General features: G+C 45.1%; 1 protein-coding gene across 2 annotated transcripts in view; it reads right to left on the bottom strand.

Moving 5' to 3' along the window:
• RASGRP1 (RAS guanyl releasing protein 1) overlaps positions 1-18,867 on the bottom strand; it is a 79,984-nt gene extending 61,117 nt beyond the window's left edge. Inside the window, exons 1-2 of one of the 2 annotated variants that reach the window (XM_053889205.1) lie at positions 18,638-18,867; positions 13,759-13,943 (exon numbers count right to left, since the gene is read on the bottom strand). In XM_053889205.1, coding sequence (XP_053745180.1) covers positions 13,759-13,943; positions 18,638-18,852 — 400 coding nt within the window. In that variant the 5' untranslated portion in view covers positions 18,853-18,867. Of the gene's footprint in view, positions 1-13,758; positions 13,944-18,377; positions 18,616-18,637 lie in introns of those variants that run through there. The other variant, XM_019442609.2, reaches the window with a different exon arrangement.
• Positions 18,868-19,847: the final 980 nt, after the last annotated feature.

The raw sequence follows: 19,847 nt of genomic DNA, 5'->3' as shown, positions 1-19,847 counted from the left end.
TTGTATGCCCAGAACATCAGCCTTCCTTTGGGAAACATTACTTCCCCAACTTCACTCATGTGGTTCTAGAGAGAAAGGCTCCATTCTTAAATGACTCCACCCTTGTGACCACAGATCACTGGTTCAAGCAGTAGCCTCAATTGGAACCAATCAAGTTCTTCCCTGGCAATTTTTTCGTTGAAGTTGAGGGGGGAAAAATTAAATCTCTAATGGTAAGAGATGCAAGATTTGCAGATGTTAGTGCCATACTTCCTGTCCATGAAGGAAACAAATCTTCACTGAAAGAGAATGATTAACTGCCAAACAGAAGCAAGCCAGTGAGAGAAGAGAAAGAGAACAGATAGAAGAAGGGGAACAGTAAGGGCAGAGAAAGAGACAGAGACATGTTAGTGTCTCCTGATAATGTTCTAGTCCCTAATTTCAGATGTTCCCAAGGCCTCCACAGGCATCCTATAGGCATCCTAAGGCATCTTCTCGTGCCTTAGTTATATGAAATACTTACATTCCTTTTAATAAATTCCATAGGATAGTTCATGTTAGATTTCTGTCATTGTTCTAATAGTTTGAGAAATGAGAGAATTGCTTTATTTACTGAACTTATTTGCTGAACTATTAATGTAGCTCAAGTTCATGTAAAATTTTAAAATATGTATAGCACTATTTCCTAGGCTCATGCTTGTCTATCATTATAACATCCTGGTTATTTCTTTGACAAAGCCATTCCAGCCACATATCTCCATCTTAAATCTCCAAAATGTGGTTTTGGATCCTTTGGCAGTTTGTATTAATCTGAGAGACTGATTCACTAACATTCGAGTCCATGGCAATAATGATTACTACTATTTTTGAGTATCTACTGTGTAATGGCATTTTGATAATATTTTCCATAAATGCTTTATTTATAATAAGAGACCATATTTAATTTTCACCCAAACTAAAACCTTTCATATTTTTCACCCTTACCATCTATCTTGCAGATGAGAAAATGACAGTAAAACAGCCTGTCACAGGCCAGCCTCTGGTGAGTGGTAGAGTCAGGACAGATCCCAAAGACCATGGTGCTATGTGGTCTCCCATGGGTCCCTCTGCAGTCTGCTCACTACCTTGCTGAAATCAGGCTGTGCCAAAGCCATGGCATTTTCCAGATCAAAACTGGCTGTGTGAGGGGTGAGGTGCGGTGGGGAGAGACTACAACATTCTCTCACTTCACTCCAACTCCCACCTGTGATGATGGGGTTGAAGATGAAAGTGTTCGGTTTTATTTTTTGTCTTTCTGGATACAAGAAATTCAACATCTCTATGCTGAATAGAGAACAGGCTGCATGTGATGGGGAAAATCGAGTACGGGACATGAATAAATAATTTCAGTGATATGGAAACAAAGTACCCCATTTTTATTCTTTACTCTCTGCTTCCCTCCTTAACACAAACCTGGTACTCTAGCTCATCATCCAAGAAAGTTAGAACAATACATTCCTTTGAATTTTCTTTAGTTCTTAATCATCTACTTTTCTTAGGTTTGAGAACACTTTTCAAGATCTTATGGAAAGTTATATTTATTTCTAAGATTTTATTTTTTTTAAGTAATCTCTACACCCAATGCTAAGCTTGAACTCACAACCTCAAGAGTTGCATGATCTACCGACTGGCACTCCAAGATCTTATGGAAAATTATAAGCGTTTACCACAATGGACAAAACAATGTGGAGAACCTCTATGGGTTTGGCCAGCTTCAACAACTATCAACACATGGCCAATTTTGGTCCATGTGTACCCCACTCACTTCTCTGTCTCACATTAGTTTAAAACAAATCCCAAATGCGATATTTCAACAGTAACTATTTCAGTATAGACTTTTAAGAATAAGGACTCTTAAGAAAAAATGCATTAACATGCCTAAAACAAAATGAATAGTAATTCCCTAACATGAGAATTATCCAGTCAGCAAATTTCCAAATACAAATAATCATATACTAACATAATTACCAGTGTATGTGTGTATGTATATGCACATACACACATGCACACAATTTTTAGAAAAAATATTCATACACTATGACTGGGTGAAATGTCCCTTAAGTCTCTCTCAATCCAGAGAGTTCTTCTCTAGCTTTCTTGCAATTTTGAGGGCACAGTTTCTTAGTTAACTAAAGCTAAGTCCATCTCAGGTAGATATTGGTGGTTTCAGACCAGGTAAGGGGACTCAAAGCCACTGGGGACAGAGAGGGTTGGGGAACCATGGGTATAGTAAGTGTAGGGAGTTTTCCTTTGGGGCTTGAAGCAGGACCAAACAGGTGAAGCCCAGAGTCAGGCGCTGAGACCAAGTACTCAGCTTACCCTTGGCATTAACTGAAGGGCCCGGCAGCCAGCAGCATGAGTACCACAACTAAGTTCTGGGAGATAGCACATAGAAGCTGGAGGGACTCACTGTGTGACCTGAACTACCTGGGAGTAGAGGTAAATGGTAAACCCACCAAGGCAGGTTTGGATGGAGTAAATCTGGAACCCATGATGCTAATGAACTGGGGAGTAAGAGGGCAAGGGAGCACGAAAACCCCCCTATATACCTGGCATTAAATAACTGGAGGTAAAACTGACCAAAATGATTAACTGCTCATCAGATTTAAGAACTTTCTGTAGACTGTACTGAAGTCTAACACAACAGACTCATAAATGCTAATTCTGGAATATTTCTTGGCCTCCTAAATGCTGTGGGTGCCCTCTTAAAACTTAGAAAAATGAGTCCTGGATGGTGGTTCAGAGTGATCAGTGAAGGGAAGCCAGACATGGCTACCTTTTCTCCTCCACCCCGGAAATTCCCAGATGACTTCATCTCTGAGCGCTTGACTACTCTGGTTAGCCCATTCTCTCCTTCACTATGAAACTGGCAATCTCTGCTTCTCCCTCCCCCCATCAAGAACAGTGCCTCAATCATCAGTTGATGGACATTTAGGCTCTTTCCATAATTTGGTTATTGTTGAAAGTGATGCTATAAACATTGGGGTACAAGTGCCCCTATGCATCAGCACTTCTGTATCCCTTGGGTAAATTCAGTGATTGTGGTTTATATACACAATGGAATACTACTTGGCAATGAGAAAGAATGAAATATAGCCTTTTGTAGCAACGTGGATGGAACTGGAGAGTGTTATGCTAAGTGAAATAAGTCATACAGAGAAAGACAGATACCATATGTTTTCACTCTTATGTGGATCCTGAGAAACTTAACAGAAGACTATGGGGAAGGGGAAGGAAAAAAAAAAAAGTTAGACAGGGAGAGCCAAACCATAAGAGACTCTTAAAAACTGAGAATAAACTGAGGGTTGATGGGGTTGGGAGGGAGGGAGGGAAGGGTGGGTGATGGACATTGAAGAGGGTACCTGTTGGGATGAGCACTGGGTGTTGTATGGAAACCAATTTGACAATAAATTTCATTAAAGAAAAAAAAAAAGGATAGTGCCTCAAGTCCTCACTTTTTTTGTCCACTTCAATTAATCATTGGTATCCCTCCAATCCAAACTCCATCCTGGCAGTATCTTCTGCTTCAAGATTTTGGAAAGAACCTCAGCAAGGCCCTTGACCACTCTCTGGAAAAAACCAAAGTACTCAACGTGGCCTATGCCACACCACTGCCCAGCACCTCTCTTACTCTGCAGAAGAATCACAGATGTACCAAACTGTGGCATCTTTGTGTTTCTGCTATGTATCTTTCCCAGTGGCTACTTCTTAAGATTCTCTCAGAAAGTTAATAAAGACAGGAGATTTTTTTCATTGTTTCTGAAAGCAAAGCTTCTCTTCAACAAAAGCCATCTGACTTTCTCTGTGCATTAAAAACAAAACAAACCTTCACATCTAGAATTTTAAGCTAATGGAAGCATTTTTTTGTTTCCTTGATTTATCATAACTCTAATCAGTCATGCTTATAGCACTTAGCATTAGAAAGAAATGAGTAGCTACTTTTCTTGATCCTTGTTAGGCTCATTTTACTTGCCAAACAACCTTCAACTTTATGTCCCACATTTGAAGAGATTATGGCAAAACTTTAAAAAAAAATCAATTTGATGATTGAGTAGCAACTTTGTATGCTAGCATACCTCTTTACCAATACTAATATTGGTTTTAAGATAACAATTGTTTAAAATGTGAATTATGGAAAACATAGAGTTAATAACAGTAAGTCTACCAGAGAAAAGTCAATAAGACTACAGTACATGTAAACATGAACGGAAGAGAATCGAGGGAGATATACCAAACAACGTTCATAGTGCTTATCTTGCTCTTGGTGGTAGAAAGGAGGACTGCAATTTTGTTCTTTTTGCTCATCTGTATTTTCTAAATTTTCTGTAGTGAACACAATTTTTAAAGTTATTAAAATGTGAAAAGTAAATATGAGAGCTAAGTGTCAGATCTTTGTAAATACAAGAACTTATAAAAGGGTGGGGATTAAGTGATAATATGTATCTATAACATATTAATACGAACACCATATTGTTCACAGTAAATACTCAAGTTAACTACTACTAAAATAGTTTAAAAGTCTATATAAGTGGTAAATTTTATGCTATGTACATTTTATGATAGTAAAAACATGTAAGAATATAGACTCACTCTATATTAATAATTTAGGAAAAAATGGATTTAAATTTGGTTGGTTATCTAAGTCTCCACCCTAAGGGTACTGGCTTCAAATAGAACAAAGTATTTTCTTTAAACATAGAAATAACTTGTAAAGAACTTTCTTCAAATTCACATTCAATATCATGATCAAGAAGACCTTATGATACCTTCTCCCAGACACTGTCACTTTCAGAAGTCACTTCAATGCCATCATGGCGAGGGGAAACTGAGGCCCTGAGTGACAAAGTGTCCAGACTCTCTGGTTTTAAGTCAATGAGTCTCAGAAACAAAACTGGAGGCTTTTCTTCAGCAAAAACCTACTGACAAGCTTTCACTGATCATTCACAAGAGTGGGTTACAGAACTGTATCATACAATAGATTTATTCAAACTTTGATTAAAATGACAATGGAGCATTCGCTGTATCTGTGTAAAAAGGATATTTTTAAAGAAAATTCTGAGTTAATAAAGCAAAAGATTTTAAACATGTGGTGCAATTTAACTATATAAAAATGTAAAATTTTTAGACATTAATATCCCAAAACCAACATAAAATATGAAAATAGGATTGGGGTGGGAGGGATGCCTATAGAAAATGGTATTCAAAGAGCTTTTCATTTAAAAAGCTTTTGCAGGGGTGCCTGGGTGGCTCAGTCGGTTGGGCGTCCGACTTCGGCTCAGGTCATGATCTCACGGTCCGTGAGTTCGAGCCCCGCGTCAGGCTCTGTGCTGACAGCTCAGAGCCCGGAGCCTGTTTCGGATTCTGTGTCTCCCTCTCTCTCTGACCCTCCCCCATTCAAGCTCTGTCTCTCTCTGTCTCAAAAATAAATAAACGTTAAAAAAAATGTTTAAAAAAATAAATAAAAAGCTTTTGCAAACCTCTAATAATAAGAACATTAAACAGAGAGTGATAAAGGGTATGAATAGTTCACAAAACTGGAAATATAGTTGGAAAAGAAACTTATGAAAACATATTCAACAAAAGCTTGGAATTATTTATATATATATAATAAATACCGATCTACCTATCTATCCAACTACCAATAGCACCTGTTACCACGTAGCGGGAAATGGAGGCAAACGAGTACATAGATGGACTCAGAAACAGAGCATATAACACGTGGAGAACGGAGGTCACAAAACTGAGGTCTGGCTGGTCAGAAATGAGAGACAGCTGAATCATGGGGAATGTTTAGAGGAGGTAAACCAAAAAGGCAAAAATGAAAACAAACAGTTTCAACTTCTGAGTGAGACAGTTTTAGTTTTAAGTTCCACTGTCACTTTAAGAAAAGTTTTCAACTTCAGCCACATTTGATTTTCTTATCTCTAAGCTGAGGTGAACTGTTCCTTTTCTTTGAAGAGCACATGGAGTTGTTGTATATGACTGTTACATGAAGGAAGCCAAAGGATGACAAAATATTTCTCCTAATTAGGGGATACAAAATAACATTTCTGGTTTTACCACAGACACCTCGCTATGTAAGTAAACCCTGCAGCTGGGAGTAAGTGCTACGCTCAGAAACCTTTAACAGTGGCCTTTCCAGGGACAGGGTTCAACAGAAAGCCCTGATTAGTAACTAGTGTATGTGAAGCCCTGATTAATAGACAAACATTTATTCCATGGTATAAACACCCCAAACCCAGGCCAATTTCAAGCAATCAGCATGACTTCACGGATCAGGGGGTGGGGAGGAGAGGCATATACTACAGCATACCACCGTGTAGCATTCATACCGTGTGGGGACCACAGGCATAACCTCGGGAGAATAGTGATTAATAGTAAAATGTGGTCATGCATTAGGAAATGATGAGTTTTGAGGGTTCTTACCTTCATTTAAAAAAAATATTTATTTTTGAGAGAGAGAACGAGAGGGAGACGGAGAATGAGCAGGGAAGGGGCAGACAGAGACACAGACAGACAGACCCCCCCCCCTCCACACACACACACACACAGAAACTGAAGCAGGCTCCAGGCTCTGAGCAGACAGCACAGAGCCTGACATGGGGCTTGAACTCACAAACCGTAAGATCATGACCCGAGCGGAAGCCAGAGGCTTAACCAACTGAGCCACCCAGGAGCCCCTTCATTTTTTAAAATGTTTATTTATTTTTGAGAGAGAGAGAGAGAGAGAGAGAGAGAGAGAGAGAGAGAGAGAGAAAGAGAGAGAGTGAGTGAGTGCAGGGGAGAGGAAGAGAGAGAGGGAGACAGAGAATCCCAAGCAGGCTCTGTGCTGTTAGCACAGAGCCGGACTTGGGGCTTGAGTTCACAAACGGTGAGATGATGACCTGAGCTGAAACTGAGAGGCAGATGCTCAACTGAGGCCACCCAGGAGTCCCTTCATTTTTTAAAATGTTTATTTATTTTTGAGAGAGAAAGAGAGAGGAGAGAGGAGAGAGGAGAGAGGAGAGAGGAGAGAGGAGAGAGGGAGAGAGGGAGAGAGGGAGAGAGGGAGAGAGGGAGAGAGGGAGAGAGGGAGAGAGGGAGAGAGGGAGAGAGAGAGAGCGAGCGAGCAGGGGAGAGGCAGAGAGAAAGGGAGACAGAGAATCCCAATTCTCTGGGATTGAGGGACAGAGAATCAGGCTCTGTGCTGTTAGCACAGAGCCTGACTTGGGGCTCGAGCTCACAAACCGTGAGATCATGACCCGAGCTGAAACTGAGTCAGACGCTCAACTGAGGCCACCCAGGTGCCCCTCTTACCTTCATTTTTAATATATAATTTCAGGTTTTTAATGGTGGTGGTGTCTAACAACTGGCTTGAAAACTCCTGAAAATCTAATACTGCTTTTGCAGATTAAGAGCTTCAGCACTGTAACGGCACTAAACCGAGTATGGTGCTGGTGAAGCCAGCCTTGCTTGGGCTCTTCGTCTTCCCCTGTTGTCTCCCTCTCTAGGACAACCCCAGCTAGGTGGTAGCCCAAACTACCTGCAGAACAAGCCACCAAATTCAGCAGCTGTAACTGCGCCAGCAGAAGAGGGTCGGTCCCACCACCAGGAGGAGGGCCTGGGGCAGGACCCGCACTTCAGACCACCTCCAGTGGCCTCCGCCCAATCACTGCTGTTTCGGTCAACTACTGATTACAGTGCTTTTGCTTTCACATCCTTTCCTGATGTGTTTCCATCACAGACTCAACAACCTTCATGTCAACAAGTGGCCTTAAAACATCTGTTGGCAAAGCAGCACTTTTGGAGAAGTACTTAGATGAAGCACCTCTCCCGTTTCCCAGCATAGCCACGCTCTGTCCTATGGGGGACAAGCATACAACGGGGTCCAGTGCCCTAAGCACTCCAGTAAACTGGTCTGAGCATGGCTTAAAGGCAGAAATGCAGGCGAGGAATGCTGCCTTTGAGTGCAAAGAACCAAACTGTAGTTGTAAGGAACACCCACGCTGTCTATTTCCACCGCCAAACCGCTGACAGGCAGGAAGTTTGGAAGGAAGTTGGCACAGTTGAGAAGGGATAGCAAGTGTGCTGTAGGACAGTATTTCTCACAATCAGTTCGTGGGTCACCTCCATCAAAACCACAGCGACTGCTGGCTGAATGAAAATCTCTGGAGTTGACCCTCAGGAATCTAAATGCACACACCCCACCCCTGATGATTACTGTTCATGTTCAAGTTGGAGAACCTCTGGTAGAGTAGAAAGAACAAGAGCGTCGGGGACAAGATGACCACAGTTCAGATCCCAGTGGCTCTCCAACTAATGAACTGGGCCAAGTTCCCCAGGTTATGTGACACCCCGAGCTCCCACTCCCTATTAATTAGGATTGTTGTAAAGATTGATGGGCCCAGTTCAGGTAAACGCACAGTACCCTACAGCCCATAAGAAGTAAGTGTTCAACCAACGTCAGTCCACTGTCTGTCTTTGTCTCCCAGCGGTAACCCTCATCTCTCTGGACAGAGGAAAGCTTGCCGTCAACACCACCAGGCAGGAGAGACAGATTCGAGTGACAGGGGTTTCCTATCTCCTTCTTTCTTGAGCCTGGCAGTCACTGTACCTCACACCCATGAGAGGCAGACACGCCAGGCTGGGCACTGGGTGATGCCAGCCTGTCGAAGATGCAGCAAAGGTACTGCTTGGAATAAATAGCATCTGGATCACAGGATGTGAATTTGCTCCAGAGGGCTAATGACAGGCACGCCCTGGAGCTGTTCTGATGCCTAGAAGCCTTAGAACATGCGTGTCCCAAGGACCATCCTTTGTATGTGACACCCAAGCACCTGGGGGTTCCACTGAGGAGGCTACTGGGTCACCTTGGGTCTTCTTCACAAAGGACCTGTGTTCGACAATGGACATGGCTTTCAGTCCCTTCTTGACACTACACTTGGCTTTGTTCCTTGGAGTTGCCCATCCTTGGGTCTGAGTGCCCTTCGATATCATGGCCCTTGGCTTCTGGTCTTGTGTTCCTGTTGCCTCTGGACACCTCACTGTGGTGCACAGACTGTAACCTGCAGAGTGGTATGAAATCCCTAGCCTTCCCTTTGCCACAGAGGGAACTGTGTGTGGTCCCAAAAAGTGTGTGTTTGCCTTCTTTGGCTCCAATTTTTAAAAGTGGGTGTAATGTTTTGCCCTTAACAAGCTGAGGTCTATAAAATACGTCTAACATCTAAGTGTTCCGTGCTGCAGAAAATATACCTATTAGTTTGGGAGGCCTTTGTATAGCATTAGCACAATACCTATGGGAAATTTTAATTAACACTTTGCTCAAGATAGTATTTCAGGCAGACATATATATGTGGGGTCCAATGAACAGTCCTCATATTGAATGAGTTTAACTTCTAATCTGGGGGAGACCAGGCCTGCAGAAGGTGGGCACAGGGTTCAGGTATGTCCCGTGTGGCATGCAGGTATCCCATGCACGAAGAGGGGCCTTCCTGGGAGAGGGGTCTGAGTGAGCCCCAGCTCAGGTTGCAAGGGGCTGCTGGGGACAGAGGAAAAAGCACTCGAGCATGTTTTCTCTCTAGACTGAGGGCACGAGGCAAATTGCGTCAATTCTCAGAGGCCCAATTTATTTTCTCATTTGTCCAGGGGAGACAATACCACCTGACCCTCCAATTTCAGAGCTGTTTTGAGTTTAAAAGAAAACCAATACATATGGAGCTCCAATAAAAAATAAACAACGCTCTATAAATATAAAGGTATCAGCTAAGCTGCGTTTCCCTTCACACTGACAGGTACGACAGAGACGCTGAATGTCCGCCTACACCCCACCTGGGAGCAGGAGGGTTCCTTGCTGAGGGTCCCTTTCTGGGACACGTTCACAGCTTTCTTTCTGATGCTGCTGAAAGTTGTCTGGCATTCAGAAGGGAACAAGGGAAGTTTTGTGAATTTGGACATGAGAAGCCTTCCGTTTGGCCCCAAATGCTGGCAGCCCTCTTAAAAAGTGAAAACATTAAAAACCAGATGATCTCATAGGTCTTTTCTACCCCTGAAACAGATGGTGTGATTCACATACATTTGACATAAATGTACCAGGTTGTGATGATTTGCCTCATTATGCTCAGCTGAAGAGTGGATTAACGGGCAATAATTTGCTGAGAATGTAAAGCATGACCTCCAATTAAAACAGAAGGTGGGAGTGGGTTGTCTCATGGTTAAAGCAATGAACTATGACTCAAGGCTCTGAGTTTCTAATCACAGATCTGTAACCCTGTATGTGACAATAGGAGGCTTGCTGTGAGTCCTTCAAGACTACCCTTAATATGTATGTGCTGGTCACCCATCCTTAAAAGCACTGTCATAAGTCCTCTCTCTGAGAACAGTGTGGGTGGTAATTAATGGTTAATAACACTAAAGAGAGAGGCATCAGTAAAGATGCTAAATCCAAATGTCTATGATACCTCAGCGAGTATTCAGGCTATTACCTAGAGATGCTAGAAATATGCAAGTTCCACAGTTTCCAGAAGGTCTCTCTGTTGCTTTCCCCCTTCAAGTCAACCATCTACCCCATCCAGCACTGCGCAACAGACTTTCTGCCATACATGACGGAAATATTTTGTTTACTCTGTTCAGCAGCAGCTACCACTTGCAGATACTGAGCACTTGAAATATGCCGGGTGAGGCTTAGGAACTACATTTTACATTTACTTTAATTTTAATTAGTTGAAATGTATATGTAAATAGCCAGATCTGGCTAATAGAAACCATACTGCACCATACTGCTTTAGCTAATTCAAACCTCCTCAAAGCATCTGCATGAAGGTGCAGCTGAAAAGGTAGTAGAAATTAACTAATTAGTCTTTATGCTCAAAACAGGTGTTTTTTCCTTTTTTTTTCTCCCCCCAAGTTGGTGGGAGAATGGCTGCAACCAGAGTCTGAAGTGCAAGATTACCAAAACCAAACCAATAATAAAAGTCTCCCCACATGTCTGTACCATTTCCCTCTCTTTTCACAGGCATTAAAATAAGACATCTCAACTCATTAACAAAAAACTAAGCTAGACTGCTTTCTTCTAAAGCAAAACTTTCCGATACAAACATGGGAAAATAACTAGTAAGAAGAGGTTCAAGAGAAACAGAAGGCTCACTCTACTATTTTCGGATCACCTCTGAGGAGACCTCCAGAAGCACCGGCAGGCACTCTGCCACGGATTATTCTTTGTCAAAAGCTGCTCATGATCCCCAGCTCTGCTAACCTCTGTTGTTCGAACTCCGCTCCCCTCCCTTCCCCGGCGACACATGGCCACGATACCCCATGAGTGAAAATCACGTGCTGTCTCTCACTCCCTCCAGACATAGCATGTCTTTTCTTTTCCACCTCTCTCATATAAATTCTGTGGCAGGAAACCGTGCATGCATACTATGCAAAACTTTGAGATCTTACTTACCCACCTTTCCCCTGCAATCCCATGGCCAAAGAGGAGTTTGAACAGTGGCTGTTCTCCCTAATCCATCCTTACCCTTGAAATGAACTTTCTCAAAACTCCACGTGTATAAAGAATTTATTCTTCCTACATGCCTTGGATTATTTCCCTGCCTTGTGTATCTACCTTTTTTCCCTTGAAAGGTGCATTTCTCAGGTATTCTAAGCTCTGATACTGAAACAGGGGTCTGGTCACAATAATTCTCCTTGTGCACTGCCTAGCCTGTGTCTGTGGCCATTAGGGGCTTAATCAGTGCTTCCTCAGGGTGGATAAGACTCTTGGACTCTATGGGATTTTTAAAGCTTTTGGGTTTTAGGGCACTTTTTTCAGTTCAACATATTCCAGAAAACAATACATCTTTTGCCTCTGTAGGATTTGTTGAGGGGAGTGGATTAGGCTTGGTTCTTTTGGGGAAGGACTTCAGAACTGGTCATCTATTTCTCAGGTAGATGTCATGATTATTGGAAGGTTAGGAAAACAGCTTTGACCTCAGCCAGCAGTTGCCTGATTCGCACAAGAGGAAGAAAGTTAGTGATAAATACATTCCCGGTCCCCATTTTCTCAAAAGTGAAATGGAAAAAGAATAAACATCCTTATTCCTGAAACAGCAACAGTACCCTGCAAAAAGACTGGTATGTAGGACTACCAAGACTGCGTGAGGATCTTTGTAGCTCATTCCAGTTGGGAGCCAGTTGAAAGTAAGACCCAGGAAGAACAATGGCTCCTCATAGCCACCTGCCCGCTAGTCTCCTGACTTCTAGGTTCACCTCCTTGCTCGTGTATTTTCTAAGATTATTTTAAAACAGACAATCATTCATTCCATTCATTCAGTTAATTTTTCTTAACTGAAAAATTAGAGTGTAAATACATACAAATTTAATTAAAATTTGAGGCTCACCTAGTAATAATAAAAGTGCTCCCTCTTTTCCAAGTTAAAAAGCCTACAACAATATTGCAGTGTTCTCAAAGTGAGTATGTGGGTCAGCTACATCAGCATCACCTGGGAACTTGTTAGAAATGTAAATCCTTGCGCCCCACCCCAGATCCACCAGAGGAGAAACTCTGGGGGCAGGGCCCAGCAATCTGTGTTCATAAAAAAGATAACCTCCGTGTGATTCTGCACCAACATGTGAGAACTGCTGCTTTAAACCAATGTGGAAATCATAAGAACTACTCAATTTTGTACTTGTAGTGTACTAAACAAGTATCCCTAAGATGTCAAATCTTTCCCGATTCCATAAATAAGGTCTGGCCCAATGGTAAACATGTCCAGCCAAGAATCCCTAGTTCTGAATTCTAACTGATTTGCGTGTTGTGCTGCCTGGGATCGGGTCGAGCCTCCCCTACATCCCCCAGGAGGCTCCACGAGGGTCTAAGATGGGCAGGCACTTCTGAGCTGAGCCACCTGTGCTCATCTGCTTCCTGGTGGGAGACGCAGGGGCTCAAAGGGGGCACAGAGGGGGGAGCAGTGATGCTGGAAATCTATGAATTTTCCATCGATCTTAATAATTCCTTTTTTGAGGGGAACCAATATATAGTATTTTTCAATCACTATTTCACAAATCACAATCCAAAAAAAGACAGTGCTTATAAGATTTTTTTTAAAAAATGGGCATCTTTGCAGATAACCGCTCGTGAGCTGCATGAAACCGTGTACCCTTCAGGCTGAGAATGGTGATGACAGAGGGCAGCATTCTAGAGAAGTCACGGTCCATGTGTGTGTCTGCTTACCCCCCGCCCAGATCCCTGACCCCCAATCACAAATACTTCCTAACCAGTATCTTCCAGTCACAGACATTCTGGCTTTAAATCCTGTCCTTTCCTAGTCCCTCACAACTACCCTCCAATTGTAAGGGGGATTATTACACTCTATCATCCACATGATCCAAAGGCTTTCAAATTTCTGTTTGATAACAGTGTTTGCTCATGTAACCTTGTATTTGTGTGCCCTACGAACACAAGGGCAGAAGAATGTCAAAGCACCAGAGGCACAGTAGCATTTTATGAGATTTCTCATCACAGGAACAACCTCCATCCTAAGAGAAATGGAAATGCAAACTCTCCTCCGTAACTTTTCTCACTTGAAATCACGCCTCTCATCACGACCTATTACACCCACACAGTCATGTGCCATAGGCACTGCACACGGTCTCCAACATTTCAAAGGCTCAAAAGATATTTTTAAAGCCAAAATACAATCTAGGTTGCTATTCCACAAAGCAACTTTTTAAGGAAGAACAAAGTAATAGATTTTTATGCATGTGGGTAGTTAGCGAACTCACCAAAAGACTGAATGCAGCTGTCGATGAGATCGTCCAGGCTGGCTCCTTTGGCTAAATGTCCCAGAGACACCATCATGCGGAACTGGGTGATCTGGGCCAGGCTGGGATGAGAAGGGAAGGGGCTGCTGGCTGACTTTGCCTCTAGTTTTGCTTTAGTGGCAGCTCTGCAGCCATGAGAAGGTTTCCTGGGGAAAAAGGGGAGGCAGTGAGTGCAAGCCAAGCAGCCAGGGGACAGACAGACTGGCAGCTCCAAGCTCTGAAGGCAGATTGGGCAGGAAAGGAGTAGAGATAAGACAATTAATCCTGAGAGTTGGGCTGATAGAAGACATACCCCTCCCACTTGGCAAACGCACCAAACGGACTGGTTGGCTGTTAAAGAGACATCTCCCAAGCAAATAATAAGGTAAGATTTCAGGGCTGCAACGAGGGCTCTTCAGTCTGGGATTAGAATTGCTTTGGCTTGCTGGCTCTGGCTCCTGAACCAGAGAGGCACAGGCCAGGCCACGTAGGTAGTCCTTAGCTCCTACCAATATTTTAGTTGGAAGTCCACTGACTTGGGTCTGAAGCATTGTTTTATTTGGTCTCATCTTCAACTAAATTCATTCATCTTGAGTAATACCAGAGATGCTGCAGAAGGTGAGGTGGCCTCAAAAACACCTCTGAACTTTAGGGGAGAAGTCAAAGACTAAGGACCCATGTGCAAGGGAGAGGATTTACAGTGGAGGTGTTCAGATTTTCAGCTAATCTTGCCTTTCTCACAAATCTTGAAGATTCCGTTTTCCATTGTTGATAATACTGGCAATCATTATATGTCAGTTTTTACCACTAAATATTATCATTCCAACAAGTCCTTAACTGAGGAATACTGATTTAAAAAAAAAAAAAAGCAGAGCTTATGTGAGCTTTATTTCAGAACTGAATGTAAAAGGAGAAGTCTGGATCTGGAAATGGCTTAGGAATCCAATAGGTCACCTATGTTCTCTCAATTAGCTTTTGTCTTTGGTCATGACCTCATCAGTACAGGTCAAGTTGTTTGCAAAATGATGAAGTATTTTACTTTCTTTCCTATTTAAACACACAGATGCATATCTATAATCTTTTCAGGTTTAATAGTGATGGGTGTCGTTGCTGGTTAACTTCTTTGAACATATAATTAATTCTGTGGCTTTGGTTATTTCAGAGTTTACGACCGAAGAGGAGACAAAAAAATTTGTACCTCAAATCCATAACTTTAGCCACTCACTATATATTTTGATAAACACATAAGTGCATTAGTTAATAAGTACTTATTCTATTAGTAAGACACTGTGATAGGCCAGAGGGGAAGGGGACTGGAGTGAGACAGTCTATGTGAGGTACTCTGTAAACTGTAAGACATACTCCTTACATTAGTTATTGCTGCTGTTGTAGAAAGGTAAACTAGAAGTTCCTTAATTCAAAAGTCTAGTTGGAGAATCAGACCTACACCATGAAAAGACAGCTCTATAAATCTTAAGTGTCCTGTGGGTGTCAAGCCTAAGAAGCATGATGTTCTCAGAAGAGAGAGAACCAGTTCCAGGTGGAGTGTTGGGGGAAGCTGCTCCAGTAAGATATAATCTCATCCCCCAGAAGGGGCTGAAATGCTTTGATCAAAATGAAATGCTGGGGGAACACATGGATTCTCTGCTAAAAGAGAGTGTACTGAACTACGGGCCACCCAGTACACAGCCAGACTAGTGGAGGGAAGACCATGCCCTCTGATCTGTTTCAAACTAGCTCCATGGTGCTGGTCCGGCAGTGACCACTGGACTCTGCTTTTGGCCTGGGGTGGGCCCAGTGAAATTGCATCAACAACTGGCTACTCAGAATCTACTAACCCAAGGAAGTGATTTCTGAAAGATCAAGTTGGTGTTACAGGACTTAAGTTTCTGACCATTACTGATTTTTATCCAGGCCCTGTGATAACCCCAGGATCAGATCAGTATCTGAAATCAAGAGAAAGTAATAATGACCATAATGAACTTAGCACCTATGATATCACATGCACCATACTAGGAGGTTTAAATGATTTTTAAAGCCTACACCCCAGAAAGAGATCACCTCCATTACATGAAGTTGAAACTGAATCTAAAAGCTGCCAAATGACATAGCTACGGCTGTACAGCTCATATGTGCTAGATCTGGGATTTGTACCTGATGCCTCTCTGGCTTTATTTGATAAATATTTACTGTGCTTGGGACCATACAACTTTCACTACATTAGAATTAGAAGGAGACTGCCACAGAGAGGCTGAAAAGTTTAAGACTCAAAAATCATCCAAAAGCATAGCTGATAACATAAAGTCTCCACCTCATACCCTCCTGTGGGCCCCTTGAACAGTCTTCAGAGCTGGGCAGGCTCTTGATGGTCACGTTCCAAACTTTCATATACATATGTGGAGGTCCAGGCTCAGAAAGGCAATGCCACTGGAGCAGAGGCTGGTAGAAGCTGGGCCTCCTCCGCCCCACGCTTGGTTCCCCGGCCAGGCTCCCTTCCCCTCCTAGAAGTACAGACAACTCTCTAAACCTGGTGCTCGTTGTCCAGTGTTGGAAACACTTCTGCCTCCGTTGCTGCCTTTCCACCATGAAGACCCCCCACCAAGGCAAAGGCAGGAAAGATGAAAATGAAGTCCTTCTCAAGAGAAGTCTTTTTCTCTTAGGCCTTCCAAAGAGAGGCGGCCACTGGACTCAACCGCAGGCCACAGGCCCTATCTCCATATACGGCTCTTTCCCCTGGGGCTGCGAGGTGTTAATCTCTGTCTCTCAACTGTGGGATCCAGGAAACATTCCATTTTCTCTCTCGGTTGGTGGCATCGACCACTGAGGACTCTGAAAAGTGCGCTGGCTCTAATTCTGGTAATGCTTCCTAATGTCAGCCGTAGGGGAAACCACTATGGCTCACAAGGTGATTCTTAGAGGCAGATGCTTTTATCAGAACTAAGAGGGAACTAAGGGTAGATCCACACAGAAAGAAAAAGAGTGTGAAGGGAGTATTTAGGGTAGGGGGAAGGGAAGGTGAGAAATGTAATCTGGGAGAATGGAGGCCAAAGAGACGCACAGTTTGGGCCCAAAACACCAGGGAGAAGAGATGCTACTAAAAACCACACTGCATCCCGAGAGGTCTGGGAAGATAGGGTTATCTGCGCCATAAAGTAGGAAACTTGGCTCTTTGGCTGCTCAGTCTCTTGACTGCTGCTTCCTGACAAACCTTCAAACCACTCGGTCTTCTGGTGAAAGGCCTACAGATAAGGATGTAGAAAATGTTTCATTATAGGTAGATCTAAGAGTATTTAAAAAATCATAGAAAGAATACTCTAAGTCTCCAAAGGCATATTTTTAAAGGACTGGAGCCAAATGTTCCCATGTAAATTAAAACATAAAATAAAAAAATAAGGCCAAAGAGAAACACATTAACTTGAAGGGGTTTTCTGAGACTATGAGTGGCCAAGGCTGCATGGAATTTGCCTCAGGAAGCAAGGAGGCGGTGGAAACTCTGACCTGGCTCAGGTGAAATCCTCTCCAGCACAGGTGCCTCAGCAGAGGGCACACACTTTCAGGTTGAACTTTTTAGGAAAACTAGCCAAGAAGAGTGAGTTAAGCGATGAAACGGAGGAATGAGAACACAGACTTCCACAACTTTCTCTGCAGCAGAAGATGGCTTTGCTTGGCTTCTGGTTAGGATTCTTTCCAGTCCTGTCCTCTCCCTCAGCCCTCTAATGTATACTCAATTTAACTTACAGACACCCCTCCCCTCAATCTAGGGAAGGTGCAGGGCTGCACCCTGGGGCAAACACCGTCAGGGTGCCCGAGTGCAGAAAGGGCCAAGAACCTTCGGCTCCAAAAAAGTCCAGCAGAGCAAAGCTTCCTGCCTCTCGCGGGCATGTCTTTGCGAGCCGGTCACACTAGAGTCCACGTGGAGGAAGTTGGGAAGAGCGCACTGACGTGCTGTGCCCAGGCCCTCCCTGCTCTAAGGGGGCACACTCAAAGTTGCCTGCAACCCACCCCCCCCCCCCCAGGCCTCTTTCCCCTGCCAAAAGACTTTGCACTACCACACTAACTTCATCTTCGAGACGCTCCTAACACATCTCTCTAGAATCGCAGTGGGGGTGGAGGGGCGCATAGTTTCCACCCAGAAGGCTGTATGTTTCAGGGACCGCCACTCGATCCCTGCAAACGGCCGCTGGCCTTTCCGGGCCCTGCCCCGGATCCGCAGGGCAGGGAGAGGCCGGCAGGTGGCGCTGCCGGAGCCCCGGGACCGCAGCAGGTGCGGGTGGTACGGAAAGTCCGCGAGTGGGAGAGACCCAGGTGCCGGACGCCGGGGAGCCGGGACGGGGTGGGGAGGGCCGTCGGTGCAACTCCGGAGCTCGTGGCGCGCACGACCCAGCTCCCCGCCCCTCTTGCCCGGTCGCCCGCTTCCCCGGACTTGAGCCGAGACCCTGGCCTGCCGCCGCCCGGACACCGGGTCAGCAACTTCCCGTAGAAGGAGGCACCCATGTCGCCCGCCCCACTCACCCCCTCCCCCCGTCCCCTGAGAGGGCTCGCGGGGTCACCCGCCCCAAGGAAGGAAGACGGCGCCGCCGAGGCCCCGGGCCCCTACTCACCTCGGAGCCTCTCTCGCCTTGCCCAGGGTGCCCATGGCCGCGGCCGGCGCTCCCGCGGCCGCCTCACCTAGCGCGGCGGGACGGGCTCCGCGGGGCGCGGCGCATCGCCGCCGCCTGCCGGGCCCCTCCGCCCCCGGCCGCCCACACGCCGCTCTCGCAGCCGGCGAGCCCGCCCGAGGCGCACCCGCAGGCACAAAGTTTCTGTGAGCGCGCCCTCTCGCCCTCACGCGCGCGCGCACTCTCTCGCCCGCACCAACCACCTGACACGCGCTGATGCTATCGGTGTAGGAAATGTGTGGCGCTCTCGGGCTGCTCTCCGAAGCCCGCCCCCATCCAGCGCGAGCGCCCCGCGGCGCAGCCCGCCGCTCCCCGCCCCCGGGTCAAGTCTGAAGGGGAGCCGAGGGCTGGGGAAGCTCCGGGGGCACCGCGGGGGAGGTGCGAGCCCGGCGGCGCGCTGGGGTCCCCGCCCCCGCATTCCAGTCCGGCCTCGCGGAGGACCCCGGGGCCCCTCGCAGGCCCCCTTGTACGTGTCAGAGGGCAGCCGGGGCGGGGTAAGGAACTAACGCTCAGGTGTGGATCTGCCTTAGCCCGCTCCTCCTGGGCCTTCTTGGTAGCAATTTGCGGGACTTTGGCCGGAGATTGACGCCCTGCACTCCCGCGGGAGGCGGCGGGAGCGGAGGTGCGCTCCAGAAGTGTGATCCGTATTTGGCGGGAGACGGTGGCCGCCTGGCGACTGTGGGTGTGGGAGATGCGGGGAGGGGGGGCGGTGGAGAGAACTTTCTTACAGCGGACCGAGCCAGGAATGGCGGCCTAGCTCTGCTTGTCCAAAAGATAGTGGTGGTAACAGTAGCTAACTGATGGAATGCGTTGTGCTAAAGTGCTTTCTATACGTTGCCTCGTTTAAGCCATCCCCCCAAATCCCAAGAAGTCACTGTTTTCGAGATGAGAGGACATGGTGAATAAGATGCCTCCCACCACAGGACTGGTAAACGGCAGAGAGAACTGGGACCTGGGCTGAGATCTGTCTCACTCCCTGTAATCGCTGCTGGGCTGTCCTAATAACACACCCATTATCATCGTTACATGCCTTAACTCCAGCCACAATAATAGGTTTCTTCCCAGCCATAATGTTCTGGACCTTAAAGTCTCCCTCTGTGATGTCATTTCTATATTTCTTCATGTTTATATGCCAAAAGAAAAGCTTACAAAGGCACATAACCTACAGAAAGAAGTGAGTGAAACGAAAAGTGAAAAATAAGGCATATAAAATGGAGCCAGAAGTGAAAGTCATGTTTTTGTTTTTTTGTTTTTTTAACTCACCACGTAGATCCCCATGCACTTGGTCAAAACTGGGACCAAAATTTATCTCCCAGATTTCTAGTAGCCATGTTCAAAAGGGAGCTTGGTGTAGAATAAAATTTCTGTCACGTGCAAGACAAAAAAAATTACTCAAGAGAGTATCAACTCTTC

Source organism: Panthera pardus, unplaced genomic scaffold, assembly GCF_024362965.1.
Source record: "Panthera pardus isolate Hobbes unplaced genomic scaffold, ASM2436296v1 HiC_scaffold_24, whole genome shotgun sequence".
Lineage (NCBI taxonomy): Eukaryota > Metazoa > Chordata > Mammalia > Carnivora > Felidae > Panthera > Panthera pardus.
Note: the sequence above shows the minus strand (reverse complement) of the source record. Positions and strands in the feature narration are given on the sequence as shown.